At 46.8% G+C, this 13,239-nt stretch overlaps 1 protein-coding gene across 4 annotated transcripts; it reads right to left on the bottom strand.

Annotated features, from left to right (window-relative positions):
* Positions 1-2,666: 2,666 nt before the first annotated feature.
* Positions 2,667-9,794, bottom strand: LOC309337170 (zinc finger protein 92 homolog). 4 transcript variants are annotated; one of them, XM_081853895.1, is made up of 4 exons: positions 9,431-9,794; positions 7,338-7,464; positions 5,673-5,783; positions 2,667-3,630 (listed from the first exon to the last, which is right to left on the bottom strand). In XM_081853895.1, exons 1-4 carry the CDS (start codon positions 9,455-9,457, stop codon positions 3,068-3,070), a joined length of 828 nt encoding a protein of 275 aa, XP_081710021.1. In that variant the 5' UTR covers positions 9,458-9,794; the 3' UTR covers positions 2,667-3,067. The 4 variants fall into 4 exon arrangements, 3 of the variants coding, with proteins under 3 accessions (XP_081710021.1, XP_081710023.1, XP_081710022.1); XM_081853897.1 differs by having other exon boundaries at positions 9,534-9,794; XR_014154132.1 differs by lacking the exon at positions 2,667-3,630 and adding an exon at positions 5,070-5,130 and having other exon boundaries at positions 5,501-5,783.
* Positions 9,795-13,239: the final 3,445 nt, after the last annotated feature.

Here is a 13,239-nt window from a genome sequence, read left to right as displayed (position 1 = left end):
CATAACATAGTAACAAAGAAAAATCCAATAGCCCCCACCTTTATTGAATCTCTTTGAACTGAAACACTGAAATTCATTGAAACATTGAATTCTCTCTTTAAAAGCATTCTTCAAAGTTTTCTTTTCTTTTATATATTTTTAACTGAATCTGGTCAAACAAATCAATATAATAAAAACAACAGAAATGCAGAGAAAAAGCAGCAGAAAAAAGCAGCAGAAAAGCAGAAAAAAAGAGTGACTTCTCAGTTGGGTTTCCACTAGGGAACTCTGAGCAAAACATTTTTGATTTTCTGAACATTTACAGGATTCCTCCCATGTGTGAGCTCTCTAGTCCTGAGGTATCACCAAAAATCTCCCTACATTCCAAGCATTCATGGGGATTTTTTTTGACCTGTGTGGAGCTTGATGTGATTTTCCAAAAGGCTTGCACACTGATTTAACTATTTCCCACTCGTGGCATCTGCAGGGTCTCTCCTGTGTGGACTCTCTAATGCAGGCTTCCTCAACCTTGGCCCTCCTGATGTTTTGAGACTACAATTCCCATCATCCCTGACCACTGGTCCTGCTAGCTAGGGATCATGGGAGTTGTAGGCCAAAAACATCGGGAGGGCCAAGGTTGAGGACGCCTGCTCTCGTGTCTGAGGAGCACGAAGTATCGATAAAAACTTTTTCCTACACTCCATTTATGAGGTTTCTCTCTCTCTTGTGGAGCCTGTGGAATAGTGTTGTAAACAAAAATTGCCCTTTTCCCTCATAGAGCCCTCATAGAGTCCTTTGTAGGTTCTCCATCAGTAGGAGAAAATAACAGAGGCCAACCAGAGAATATTGAGAAGCAAAGCAGCTAGTAAGCTTGATCTTTATTGATCTGTTGCAACAGGGTGCTCCCCTCACCACACGCAGGAAATGAAGAGGAACTCAGAACAATGGCGCGCAAGGCCTTATACTTTTGAAATTGCCACCCTGTAGATCAAGGGACGCGGGTGGCGCTGTGGGTAAAAGCCTCAGCGTCTAGGGCTTGCCGATCGAAAGGTCGGCGGTTCGAATCCCCGCGGCGGGATGCGCTCCCGCTGCTCGGTCCCAGCACCTGCCAACCTAGCAGTTCGAAAGCACCCCCGGGTGCAAGTAGATAAATAGGGACCGCTTACCAGCGGGAAGGTAAACGGAGTTTCCGTGTGCTGCGCTGGCTCACCAGATGCAGCTTTGTCACGCTGGCCACGTGACCCGGAAGTGTCTCCGGACAGCGCTGGCCCCCGGCCTCTTGAGTGAGATGGGCGCACCAACCCCAGAGTCTGTCAAGACTGGCCCGCACGGGCAGGGGTACCTTTACCTTTACCTAGATCAAGACCACCCCCAGAAACATCATACATACATCACAGGAGGGGTGTAACCTAAGACCACCCCTCAGATACATCACACCTACATCACAGAAAAGGCGGTCTAAAACAGAAATTTGAATGTTGTTTTTCTCCTGTTGTTGTTTATCTCCTGTCTGGCAGGTTACTTGATTGGAATACCTGGGGAGCCTGGCCAGTCTATTGTAATGATAAATACTTAGTTCCTGGGCGAGGTCACAGGTTCACAGGATTTGTGAGGAAAGAGACAATGGAGAGGTTTCCGCACTTTGACCTTGCAGAGAAAACATTTGCTCAGTTTAGGAATCAAAATGGTTCCAGGTCGGTCTTCTTGTGCTAATCTACATACGCACGTGCTTGGTTGGTACACTTATGAACATTTCACATATAACTAAGACCTCAAAATTCCTATCACAGTAGCTTGGGGGGAGGCTGTGGGTCTGTGACCCCGGGTGCATTTTTTTTGAGGGGGCGCGACCAGGCACCTCGCACAACACCTCGCCTGGCTCCAGCGCATGAGGGAGCTGTGGGGGCAGCTTTCTGGTGCAACAGTCCAATGCTGGCAGCTGCAGCTACACTCCGGGGCAGAGAGCGGAGAGTTGGTGGCAACTTGGGATGGAAAAGTTTGTTTACTGAGCAAGCTGAGTCATGGAGTGTTGGTGTCCCCCCCCAGCAAACTGTTACCTAGCAACAGCTCCTGATTGGCCAGTTCCATGGGAGGCAGTTGGAGCGGAGTGAGAAAAGGTGTGAGGGATTCACTCAGTCTGTGAGGTGGATTCTGTCAGGAGAGTTCCTTCTGACAGGGGGTAGAGCTGAGGAGAGCCGAGAACTGACAGTATATGCTCTCAGGTTCTGAATCGCAGAGCACTGTTAAAATAGAAAAGACACAGTCCCACACGGGAAAAGGGTCCTCAGAGGGAATTACTCTGACAGGAAAGGGCAGTACAGTGGTACCTCAGGTTACATATGCTTCAGGCAGGTTACATACACTTCAGATTACAGACTCCGCTAACCCAGAAATAGTACCTCGGGTTAAGAACTTTGCTTCAGGATGAGAACAGAAATCGTGCTCCGGCGGTGCGGCAGGCCCCATTACCTAAAGTGGTGCTTCAGGTTAAGAACAGTTTCAGGTTAAGAACAGACCTCCGGAACAAATTAAATACTTAACCTGAGGTACCACTGTAGTGATTCTGAGGCAAAGGAGGATTTGGGGGTCTGTAAGGAAACAGTCCAGTTAAAATCCTAAATTCCTGAAGTATGTGTGGAGAAGTCTGATTTATGGAAGATGTGTAAAAGAAAGTAACCTGAACAGCATTCAGCTTAAAACTTGAAACCGTACTCATTTTAATAAAAAGCAACAGCACTATTTGTTACATTTCAGTGGAAGAAGAAGAACTAAAACTCCTAGTTTACATCTGTTATAATACAGTTTGTTTGCAACCTGTTTTCCCAAAAGAAAAGCCCACTGTCACTCATGATTCATTCTCCGTTGGGGATTTATCCTGTGGGAAAGCAAAACAGAGGGCTGGCCCAGCGGTGCCAGGGAAAGTGCTGTTGCGCCGTTGAGCCCCTCTCCTCGGCTGAGTGTCGCCATGCGAGAATACTGCCAAGGCAATTTTCTCATGCCTGGCTGCAGCATGCCCTGTGCCGTGTGGATCTTTTGGCGGCTCAAAAGCCACAAGCGTCAAGCAGAACACTCTCTACCCTTCATGCATTTATAGGGTTTCCTCTCTTGTGTGAAGCCTCTGATGTTTGAGGTGGTGTGTTTGTTGGGAGAAACGCTTTCTGCACTTCCCACAACGATAGGGCTTCTCTCCTGTGTGGATCCTCTCGTGAGCCTGAACCTGCGACTGCTGAGTGAAACGTTTTCCGCACTCAGAACATCCATACGGTTTCTCCCCTGTGTGGATTCTCTCATGTGCTATAATGTGCGACTGCTGGCGAAAACGTTTTCCGCACTCAGAACATCCATACGGTTTCTCCCCTGTGTGGATTCTCTCATGTGCTATAATGTGCGACTGCTGGCGAAAACGTTTCCCACACTCTGGGCACTGGTATGGCTTCTTTCCAGTGAGAACTCTCCGGTGGCTCAGGGGGACCTCGCTCCTTTGCGGTTCACGCGTTCGCTCAGAAACCGTGGTTTTTCGACAGAAGGTGTTTGATGCTCTAAGCAACCGTGAGGTTTTTTCTCCAGTGCGGCATTTCTGCTGTTCGATAAGGCAGATCTGAGGAAGATCTTTCCCATACACAGGGCACAACGGCCGTCTCTCAACATCACCTGCAAGGATAAACAACAATTCACGTCTGAACTTGAGAAGGAAGGAAAGGAAGGTAGTCAAATTAATAAAGGAAGGAAACAACACATGAAGATATGCAAGAAACTGAAATTGGTTGGTGGGGTGTGCGTAAATAATGATTTATCATCTGTCGTTGATAAACGGCCTCGGTCCAGTATATCTGGGTACCCCCGTCGTTCTACCCGGTCACTGAAGCCAAGTTACAGGGAACCAGGCAGAGGTCCTTCTCGGTAGTGGCCCCCGCCCTGTGAAACACCCTCCCACCAGATGTCAAAGAGAACAACTACCAGACTTTTAGAAGACATCTGAAGGCATCGCTGTTTAGGGAAGCTTTTAATGTTTGATGCATTACTGTATTTTAATATTTTGTTAGAAGCTGCCCAGAGTGGCTGGGGAAGCCCAGCCAGATGGGCAGGGTATAATTTTTTTTTATTATTATTATTATTATTAGGTCATTCTGCTCAATTATTTTTACTTCACCCTACACAAGTGTGGCGCATTCAGCGCCTTACTGTGAACCACAGGAACCAGCAGTCCCATGTAATTTATCTGTTACTGGACGCCAACTGAACTGACTACAGGCTGAGAATGAAATGTTTTAATACTCCTCCACAAATAAACTTCTTGCACATAGAAAAGCAACGTGTCAGGGGAAAACTTCCAGCCTTAAATTTCCTCAATGACATGCTAGTTATGAATGCACTTGGAGGTTCACTCCCCCACCCCTTTAAAAGCAAGCATTAAGACATCAGACCATAGAATCATAGAACTGTACAGTTGGAAGGGACCCCAAAAGTCTTCTAATCCAACCCCCTGCAATGCAGGAGTTGGATCGTGTGTGGTGCTGATAACGCTACGGTTGCAGGTTCAATCCCTGTAAGGGTCAGCTGCATATTCCTGCATTGCAGGGGTTTGGACTAGATGATCCTCAGGGTCCCTTCCAACTCTGTGATTTTATGAGGCAGCTAAAGAATCTCTGACAGATGGCCATCCAACCTTAGGGTTTTTGCCGAGATCTCACCAACCAAGACAAATATTCCTAAATGGGAACCAGGATTTTAAAAAAGCAAAAGCTTGGTTCTTGAACTTAATTTGTTCCGGAAGTCCGTTCGACTCCCGAAACCGTTTGAAAACCAAGGCACGGCTTCCAATTGGCTGCAGGAGCTTCCTGCAACACTCAAGCGGAAGCCATGTCAGACGTTCGACTTCCGAAAAACGTTCAAAAACCGGAACACTTCCAGGTTTTTGGCGTTCAGGAGCTGATTTGTTCAGCAACTAAGCCGTTCAGGAACCAATGTATGACTGTATAGTGATTCTTGTAACATGGCAAGGGACAGTGTCAACTGGAAACTGTGAACTGGTACACACCTTAGGGGAGGTATAGCGGCTGTTACGGAGGTGCTGACAGTTCTTTTCTTCACAGTGCAGAATAAACTTCGTAGATAAGCAGAGCTGAGGTGGCAAAAGGAATTAAAAGACTTCTACCATAGGGATAAGAGGGACGCGGGTGGCGCTGTGGGTTAAACCACAGAGCTTAGGACTTGCCGATCAGAAGGTCGGCGGTTCGAGACCCCATGACGGGGTGAGCTCCCGTTGCTCGGTCCCTGCTCCTGCCAACCTAGCAGTTCAAAAGCACATCAAAGTGCAAGAAGATAAATAGGTACCGCTCCAGCGGGAAGGTAAACAGTGTTTCCATGCGCTGCTCTGGTTCGCCAAAAGTGGCTTAGTCATGCTGGCCACATGACCCAGAAGCTGTACGCCGGCTCCCTCGGCCAATAAAGCGAGATGAGCGCCGCAACCCCAGAGTCGGTCACGACTGGACCTAATGGTCAGGGGTCCCTTTACTTTTACTTACCATAGGGATGCAATGTCCTCTGGGTGATTATAGCTATCTCTTGGAACAAAATGGCTCTTACATAAGAGCCAATTCTCAAGAAGCAATTAAGAGTTCCTGGAAATCCCCAAATGGGTTTTGTTTTGTTTTGTTTTGTTTTTTGTCCACCAGCTTCCCCTAACTTCTCACCTGACTCAGTGTCCGACATCCCTGATGCATCCAAGACTTGAGTACCCGGCACCCAGGGCTGTTCTCCCTGTTCCAGCTGGGAGATGAGAGGAGGCTTAGCCAGTAAAAATCCTTGCCAAGAAGGAACAAAAGAGTGAGTAGATTGGTGGAAACTTCCTAAATTCAGGGATGGGGAACCTGTGCAGATGTTGCGGCATTCCAGCTCTCATCAACCCCGGCCAACATGGCCAATGGCCAGAGATTTTGAGGAGTTGTAGACCAATAACACACGGAAAGCCGCAGATTCCTGGTTCCTGCTATCATTGAAGGGAGGAGTGGGGAGAGAACAGAAGACAAGACAGCGCCTTTCAAAAAGCTGTCTAGGGCAGATGTCTGCTAGCTCCATCTGGTATGCTGGCTGAGATTCTACTTGCCTGCAGGCTGTCTCGCCAGAGTGGTGCATGCTCTGGTAATCTTCCTGCTTGGACTACTGCAATGTGCTCTACGTGGGGCTACCTTTGAAGGTGACCCAGAAACTACAACTAGACTGGTGAATGGGAGTGGCTGCTGGGACCATATAACACTGGTCCTAAAGGATCTACCTTGGCTCCCAGTATGTTTCTGAGTGCAATTCAAAGTATTAGTGCTGATCTTTAAAGCTCTTGTGGCGATCACACAGGGCCCCTGGACGTTTGACGGTCTATTGACCCTGTGCCACCACTGTAATTGCGTTCTTCGCTGCCACCAACCCGTTCCTCACGGGTACACACGGAGTCCAGTCAGTTGGTAACATTAACAAATAATCAAGTTTATTTTATAGGCATGAACAAGCTTATGGTTTCAGTTAATTTTTCTTGGCAGTTTCTTCATCTTAGTTCCTTAACTGTCTTATTCATTCCTAACAACTTCAAACTGATTATCCCAACTAACTATCTATCTATCTATCTGACTCCACCTAACAATTACTCTCACAACACAACTCAACAAACCCACAAACTATTCCTCCCTCTTCCTTCTCCAACTCCCAACTCTCAACTGACTTTCACACAACTCCCCCTCTAACCCTAACTCCTCCTATCAGTTTCCACTGGCTAATTATATCACACTCATTTTAACCCTTTCCTTATGACCCACCTAGGAGGCAAATGCCACAGCCCTAAATGGCCTCAGCTTTAGATCTGAAGGAGCGTCTCCACCCGCATTGTTCAGCCTGAGGTCCAGCTCTGAGAGCCTTCTGTCTGTTCCCTCGCTGTGAGAATTTCTTACACTGATTCCCGTGTTTTGGTAATTTGTAAACTGATTAGAGGTTCCTCTCGAAATAAGAAGCAGCGCACAAAATCAATCAATCGCCACACTGATGTTTAACTACCACAACAGCTGTGCTACCCGAGGAGAGAAGGATTTCATTATTACAGACCACCCACGATCATTGCCTGTAGATCTCAGCACAGAAACCAAAGAGGCTGCTGATGGAGGCATAAAGCAATGCATTTCCATGCTTCCAATGTCAAAGTGCTCTCCACATTCTGGAGAAAGAAAGCAAATGGAAGTCTGACCAACTGAAATAAACTCAACTCTGCTGAAAATGTAAAGGATTGGTGGGAGAGAAGAGATGTCATTGACAAACGCACAGGTTCCTTGCAAATCACATCCAGCCTCCAACAGAAGAGGAATCAAAATGCTTACCTAACGAGGCCAAGTTCTCATAATTCTCCATCATGACTTCAGCGTACAAGGCTTTTTGATACGGATCCAGCAGACCTCCTTGTCCTTTGGTGAAATACACAGCCACATCCTCAAAAGTTACTGGACTCTACAGGAAGAAAAAGGCCTCGGTTGTTCTTTTCTTTTGGCTAGGACTTAGCCAAAATGATACCTAAAATTCAGAGATGGTGGCAACCTGGGAGGGTTGGCCCATAATGTGCAGTGATGATGTTATCTCCTTTACTTTTCAGAGTGCTGTTCAAGGATGGGCAATGTATAATGATAATGAATGGCATAAAGGTAAAGGGACCCCTGACCATTAGGTCCAGTCGCGGACGACTCTGGGGTTGCGGCACTCATCTCGCTTTATTGGCCGAGGGAGCCGGCGTACAGCTTCCGGGTCATGTGGCCAGCATGACTAAGCCGCTTCTGGCGAACCAGAGCAGCCCACGGAAACGCCATTTACCTTCCCGCCGGAGCGGTACCTATTGATCTACTTGCACTTTGACGTGCTTTTGAACTGCTAGGTTGGCAGGAGCAGGGACTGAGCAACGGGAGCTCACCCCGTCGCGGGGATTCGAACCACTGACCTTCTGATTGGCAAGTCAATGATAATGAATGGCATAGGTAAAGGTAAAGGTACCCCTGCCCGTACGGGCCAGTCGTGTCCGACTTTAGGGTTGTGCGCCCATCTCACTTAAGAGGCCGGGGGCCAGCGCTGTCCGGAGACACTTCCGGGTCACGTGGCCAGCGTGACGAATCTCCTCTGGCGAGCCAGCACCAGCGCAGTTCACGGAAACGCCGTTTACCTTCCCGCTATAAGGCAGTACCTATTTATCTACTTGCACTTAGGGGTGCTTTCAAACTGCTAGGTGGGCAGGAGCTGGGACCGAAAGACGGGAGCTCACCCTGCCGCGGGGATTCGAACCGCCGACCATACGATCAGCAAGTCCTAGGCACTGAGGTTTTACCCACAGCGCCACCCGCGTCCCAATGAATGGCATAGATGTGACCAAAATATGGGCGCCCCTATGTGTGAGAGAGAGCACGAGTGAGTACGGGGGGGGGGGTCCAATTCCTTTTCAAATGCCTAAGTAAACCATGGTTTGCTTCTTTCCTCTAGCTCCACCTTGGCCAACTTGGTTCTTTTCTGATGCTTTGAACTACAACTCCCATCAGCCCCTGCTCCCCACATAATACACTACAGTGGTACCTTGGGTTAAGAACTTAATTCGTTTTGGAGGTCCGTTCTTAACCTGAAACTGTTCTTAACCTGAGGTACCACTTTAGCTAATGGGGCCTTGCGCTGCCGCCGCACGATTTCTATTTTCATCCTGAAGCAAAGTTCTTAACCCGAGGTACTATTTCTGGGTTAGCGGAGTCTGTAACCTGAAGCGTCTGTAACCCGAGGTACCACTGTAGAGGCTTGGTGGCGCATTGGAAACTGCCTTACACATGTCAGAATATTTGTCCTTCCAACCCCGGAATTATCCATTCTGACTAGCAGAGCAGATACCACCTACCCTATCCTTCACTAGAAATGCTAAGGGTTCAATACTGGGACATCCAAACGTCCAGCGTGCAAAGCTGCAATTATTATTTCTTATTATTCTCTACCCATCTGACTGGGTTGCCCCAGCCGGAACCACTGGCAATGCTGTTGCTATTAACTGTTATTATTATATTTATCACCGTTGCTAAAGTCTATGGACCACCCTTTGTCTAAAGAGCACAAAAGATACCAAGTGGGTCTCGGCTGCGGCATCTTAAGAGGCCACCATTTGAATTGCGCGCTATCCTGCCTCGTTTAAGAGGAGGCTGCGCAGGAGGAAGACGAGTTACTGGGAATCGCCCGCGCGCGTAACACGCGCACACGTTCAGAGCGAACACCCGGGCCTTTTGAGGTCGTGGGAACTGCGCTCAGCCACGAGCTTCTTCCTCCCGAACCCGCTCGAGTGGTGCCCAACTCGGGCCGGCGCAGCCGAGGAAAAACGCGCCCCTAATTCGCTCCTAAATTCCTGCAGAAACCGAAACACTCTCCCCACCGCGCCTCCCATTTCCCCGCCGCCACTGACCGGCATCTGCACCACCCGAAGAATCATTCAGACGTTCCCGCGAAGCTGCACACCCCGCTGCTTCTATCCCGGGATCTCAGCCCTTCGGCTTGGTTCCACCAACCTGCAGAGGTTTAGACCACTAGTCCCTTAGCCTAGAGATTTGCATTTCCTGGAGGAGTTCTTTCGGCGTCGTTTGCGTCCGTCCGCCCCCCACAAGACCACTTCCTGCCGGTCGTGGGAAATGCAGGAATTCAGGATTTGGGTCCTCGTTTTTACACGCGCGCACTCACCCGCAGCCCGAGTTTGAAAGACCACATCGAATCAGATTTGGAAGGGGCCCTGAGCATCATCTACTAGCCCAACCCCCTGCAATGCAGGAATATGCAGCTGTCTCACGTGGGGCTCGAACCTGCAACCTTGGTAGAATCAGCACCATGCTCTTAACCATGCTCTGCTCCCAAGGATCTACTTGTGCATGAAAAGGAGAAGTTTTTGGATTTCTTAAATCCTTTTTAAACCATTGCCCTAGGGGCTCTTTCCACCATAGGAGGGGGAAAAGGAAGTTCCCCTCTCTATATTGGAGGGGAGGGGAGGGCATGAAACTAGGCAAAATATTCACACCAATCTTGCAGGGTGGACCGCTGCCATTACAGTGGTACCTCGGGTTACATACACTTCAGGTTACATACGCTTCCGCTAACCCAGAAATAGTGCTTCAGGTTAAGAACTTTGCTTCAGGATGAGAACAGAAATCGTGCTCCAGTAGCGCGGCAGCAGCAGGAGGCCCCATTAGCTAACGTGGTGCTTCAGGTTAAGAACAGTTTCAGGTTAAGTACGGACCTCCAGAACGAATTAAGTACTTAACCCGAGGTACCACTGTATCTCCATATTTATCTCCAATAATTAAACTGAACAGTTAAGTTACAAGTTTGGAGCATCAGAAAATGTTGATGAGAATGTGATGGAACAAGGCCAGCAAGAAACGGAGTACCCTTCTAGAGGCGAGGTGGGAAATTTCAAAGGAAAGACATCAGCCTGGGTTTGTTTGGTTTAAGAGGAGGGCGACCAAAGATTGAACTGTTAAAAAGATTTTCTAGGAAATACAGTCTGCCTCCCCGCTGCTATTATGGGCTGGGAAAATACGGAGCCAGAGGGTCAACTTTGGAATTCCTATTTTAGAATGAACAGAAGTATTTGGACTGGAAAGAATCTTTGACAGAGTGGACTGTGCAGATAGGAAGAAAAGGAAAAACATATAGTAAAAGTGAACTATTGGGCTTTTAGACATGCAGAAGGGAGTAAAAGGAATTTATTTTAGAAATGATGATTGCTGATTTATTGTAGATTGATAATTTGTGGAGCAACCTCACTTGTAGATACTAGTTACAGGTAGGTAGCCGTGTTGGTCTGCCGTAGTCAAAATAAAATAAAATAAAATAAAATAAAATAAAATAAAATAAAATAAAATAAAATTTGAAAATTCCTTGTAGATACTGTAAATGTTAAAATATTGTATGTGCAGGAACCGGCAAGCGGACAGCTGATGGTTAAGGATAAATAAGTTTTTAAAAAACCTATTGTAATGTAAGATTAATTGTAAGGAATGTGAACTAGAAATAACTAGGAAAATAAAGCAGCAACGAAAGGAAATTTTGGACACATCAAGAACGTAGTGCAAGAAACCAGTTTTTGGAGAAATTGCATTAAATTTGTGTTAATTTGCAGCTGATCTGGTAAAATTTGGAAAACGAATAAAAACGATTTGGCGAAAGGTTCCCTTTATCTGGTTTAGAGAAGTCGTGTGAGAAGAACGGAAGGAAGAACCTTACCTGCCAGGTGTGAAGCTGAAGACTCAGCCAGAAATTTTCACGGCCACATGCCTATGTCACTTCAAGTACAACATTCCTATAGAAAAAATCTGTCTTGGGCTGAGTGGTACAGTTTTCAGTATACTGAAGTGTGCAATCAAATACACACACTTACCTGGGAGTAAGTTCCACTGAGCACATTGAGTTATTTCTGAGTCAACATGCACAAGGGCTGCTCAGTAAGAATTAACAAAATGCAAATATCCAAATTTCGCATCGTTAGTGCTTCTTAATTTTAATTCAGATGGGAGCAAAGTAAGACACAACATAAATTCAAAGCTTTGCATCGTTTGATCCAAAGCAAAGGCAACCTACATTAATAACAAGGAAAGTAGATGTAACATATGCTAATAAACTCAGTTTATGCAAACATTTTAAATGCCAAACTAAGGAAAGCTAAATGCACGTTATATTTTCGAGAAAAAACTACCCCACCTCCACTAAAACATAAGGAACTTTGCACCGTACTCATTTGATTAAAAACCAATCTCAAAGAGACATTATCCTGTGGCCAATAAGGGAAACCTCTATATTTCAGGAAGCAGGGAAGTGTCGAGTTCTTTATTTTTCTGGATGTTGATTTGCTACAAATTACTTACATGTGTGGGTAGACTAGAATTTAAGACATCAGGTTGATTTAAACAAACAAGCAAAATTATGTTAATCAAACAGAGGGAGAGATTTTTTAAAAGGTTGCAGTTGAGTCGCCTGCAGGCATCCCAAACGACTCATCCAATTTATTCAAGTTATCAAAAGGCGACAGCACTTTGCAAAGGCAGCCACCCACCCTTGTGGGTTCACAACACACCCTTTTAAATTGCCATGGCCTGAACAATCTTCACAGCGCATCGCTTTCAGCAAACCAGAATCTTTTCTGCAGCTTCTCCTACCAATAGTAGCAGCACATTGGACATTATTCCCTTTTAAGCTCCCCTTGCCCCACACCAAGTACACTCCTACAACCAGAATGAACTGCTTCTCAGCCAGCTTCCCTTAAAAAGCAGAGGAAGGGGAAGCTGGCGCCCTCCCAGATCCCATCAGCCCCTGTCAACACAGCTGGAAGACAGGGATTATGGGAGTTGTAGTGCTGCTGACAAATGGAGGTTCCTCACCCCTGCCCTAAAGCTCAAATTATACATTGGGGGGGGGGACCTGCTAGTCAGCTGCATCTCCTTTTCCTGTATGGATAGCTCAGTCGGTAGACCACAAGACACTTATTGATCTCCTGGTCATGGGTTTGAGCCCCACACTAGGCAAAAGATTCGTGTGTTGCAGGGAGTTGGACTAAATGATCCTTGTGGCCCCTTCCGACTCTACAAGTTCTATAACTCTCTGACCCAGAACTAATAAAATAAATTAAAAAATTCCTTCCAGTAGCACCTTAGAGACCAACTACTATATTTTTCGCTCTCTAAGACGCACCTGCAGCATCTTAAAAAGCAGAGACATCACCTTGCCAATAAAGATCCGTATAGTTAAAGCTATGGTTTTCCCAGTAGTGATGTATGTAAGTGAGAGCTGGACCATAAAGAAGGCTGATTGCCAAAGAATTGATGCTTTTGAATTATGGTGCTGGAGGAGATTCTTGAGAGTCCCATGGACTGCAAGAAGAACAAACCTATCCATTCTGAAGGAAATCAGCCCTGAGTGCTCACTGGAAGGACAGACCCTGAAGCTGAGGCTCCAATACTTTGGCCACCTCATGAGAAGAGAAGACTCCCTGGAAAAGACCCTGATGTTGGGAAAGATGGAGGGCACAAGGAGGAGGGGACGGCAGAGGACGAGATGGTTGGATAGTGTTCTTGGAGCTACCAACATGAGTTTGACCGAACTGCGGGAAGCAGTGGAAGACAGGAGTGCCTGGCGTGCTCTGGTCCAGGGGGTCATGAAGAGTTGGACACGACTAAACGACTAAACAACAACAAGACGCACCTGACCATAAGATGCACATAGTTTTTA

This window comes from Podarcis erhardii, assembly GCF_964252035.2.
Source record: "Podarcis erhardii genome assembly, chromosome: 2".
Lineage (NCBI taxonomy): Eukaryota > Metazoa > Chordata > Lepidosauria > Squamata > Lacertidae > Podarcis > Podarcis erhardii.
This window is presented reverse-complemented; position numbering and strand designations above follow the sequence as displayed.

Coding starts and splice junctions, on each gene's coding strand:
- LOC309337170 (XM_081853895.1), bottom strand. CDS start 9,457: ATGATTCTTCGGGTGGTGCAGATGCCG. Junction 5,784..7,337: donor TGAGAACTTGGCCTCGTTAG/GTAAGCATTTTG, acceptor CTTCTTGGCAAG/GATTTTTACTGGCTAAGCCT. Junction 3,631..5,672: donor GATGTCGGACACTGAGTCAG/GTGAGAAGTTAG, acceptor TTATCCTTGCAG/GTGATGTTGAGAGACGGCCG.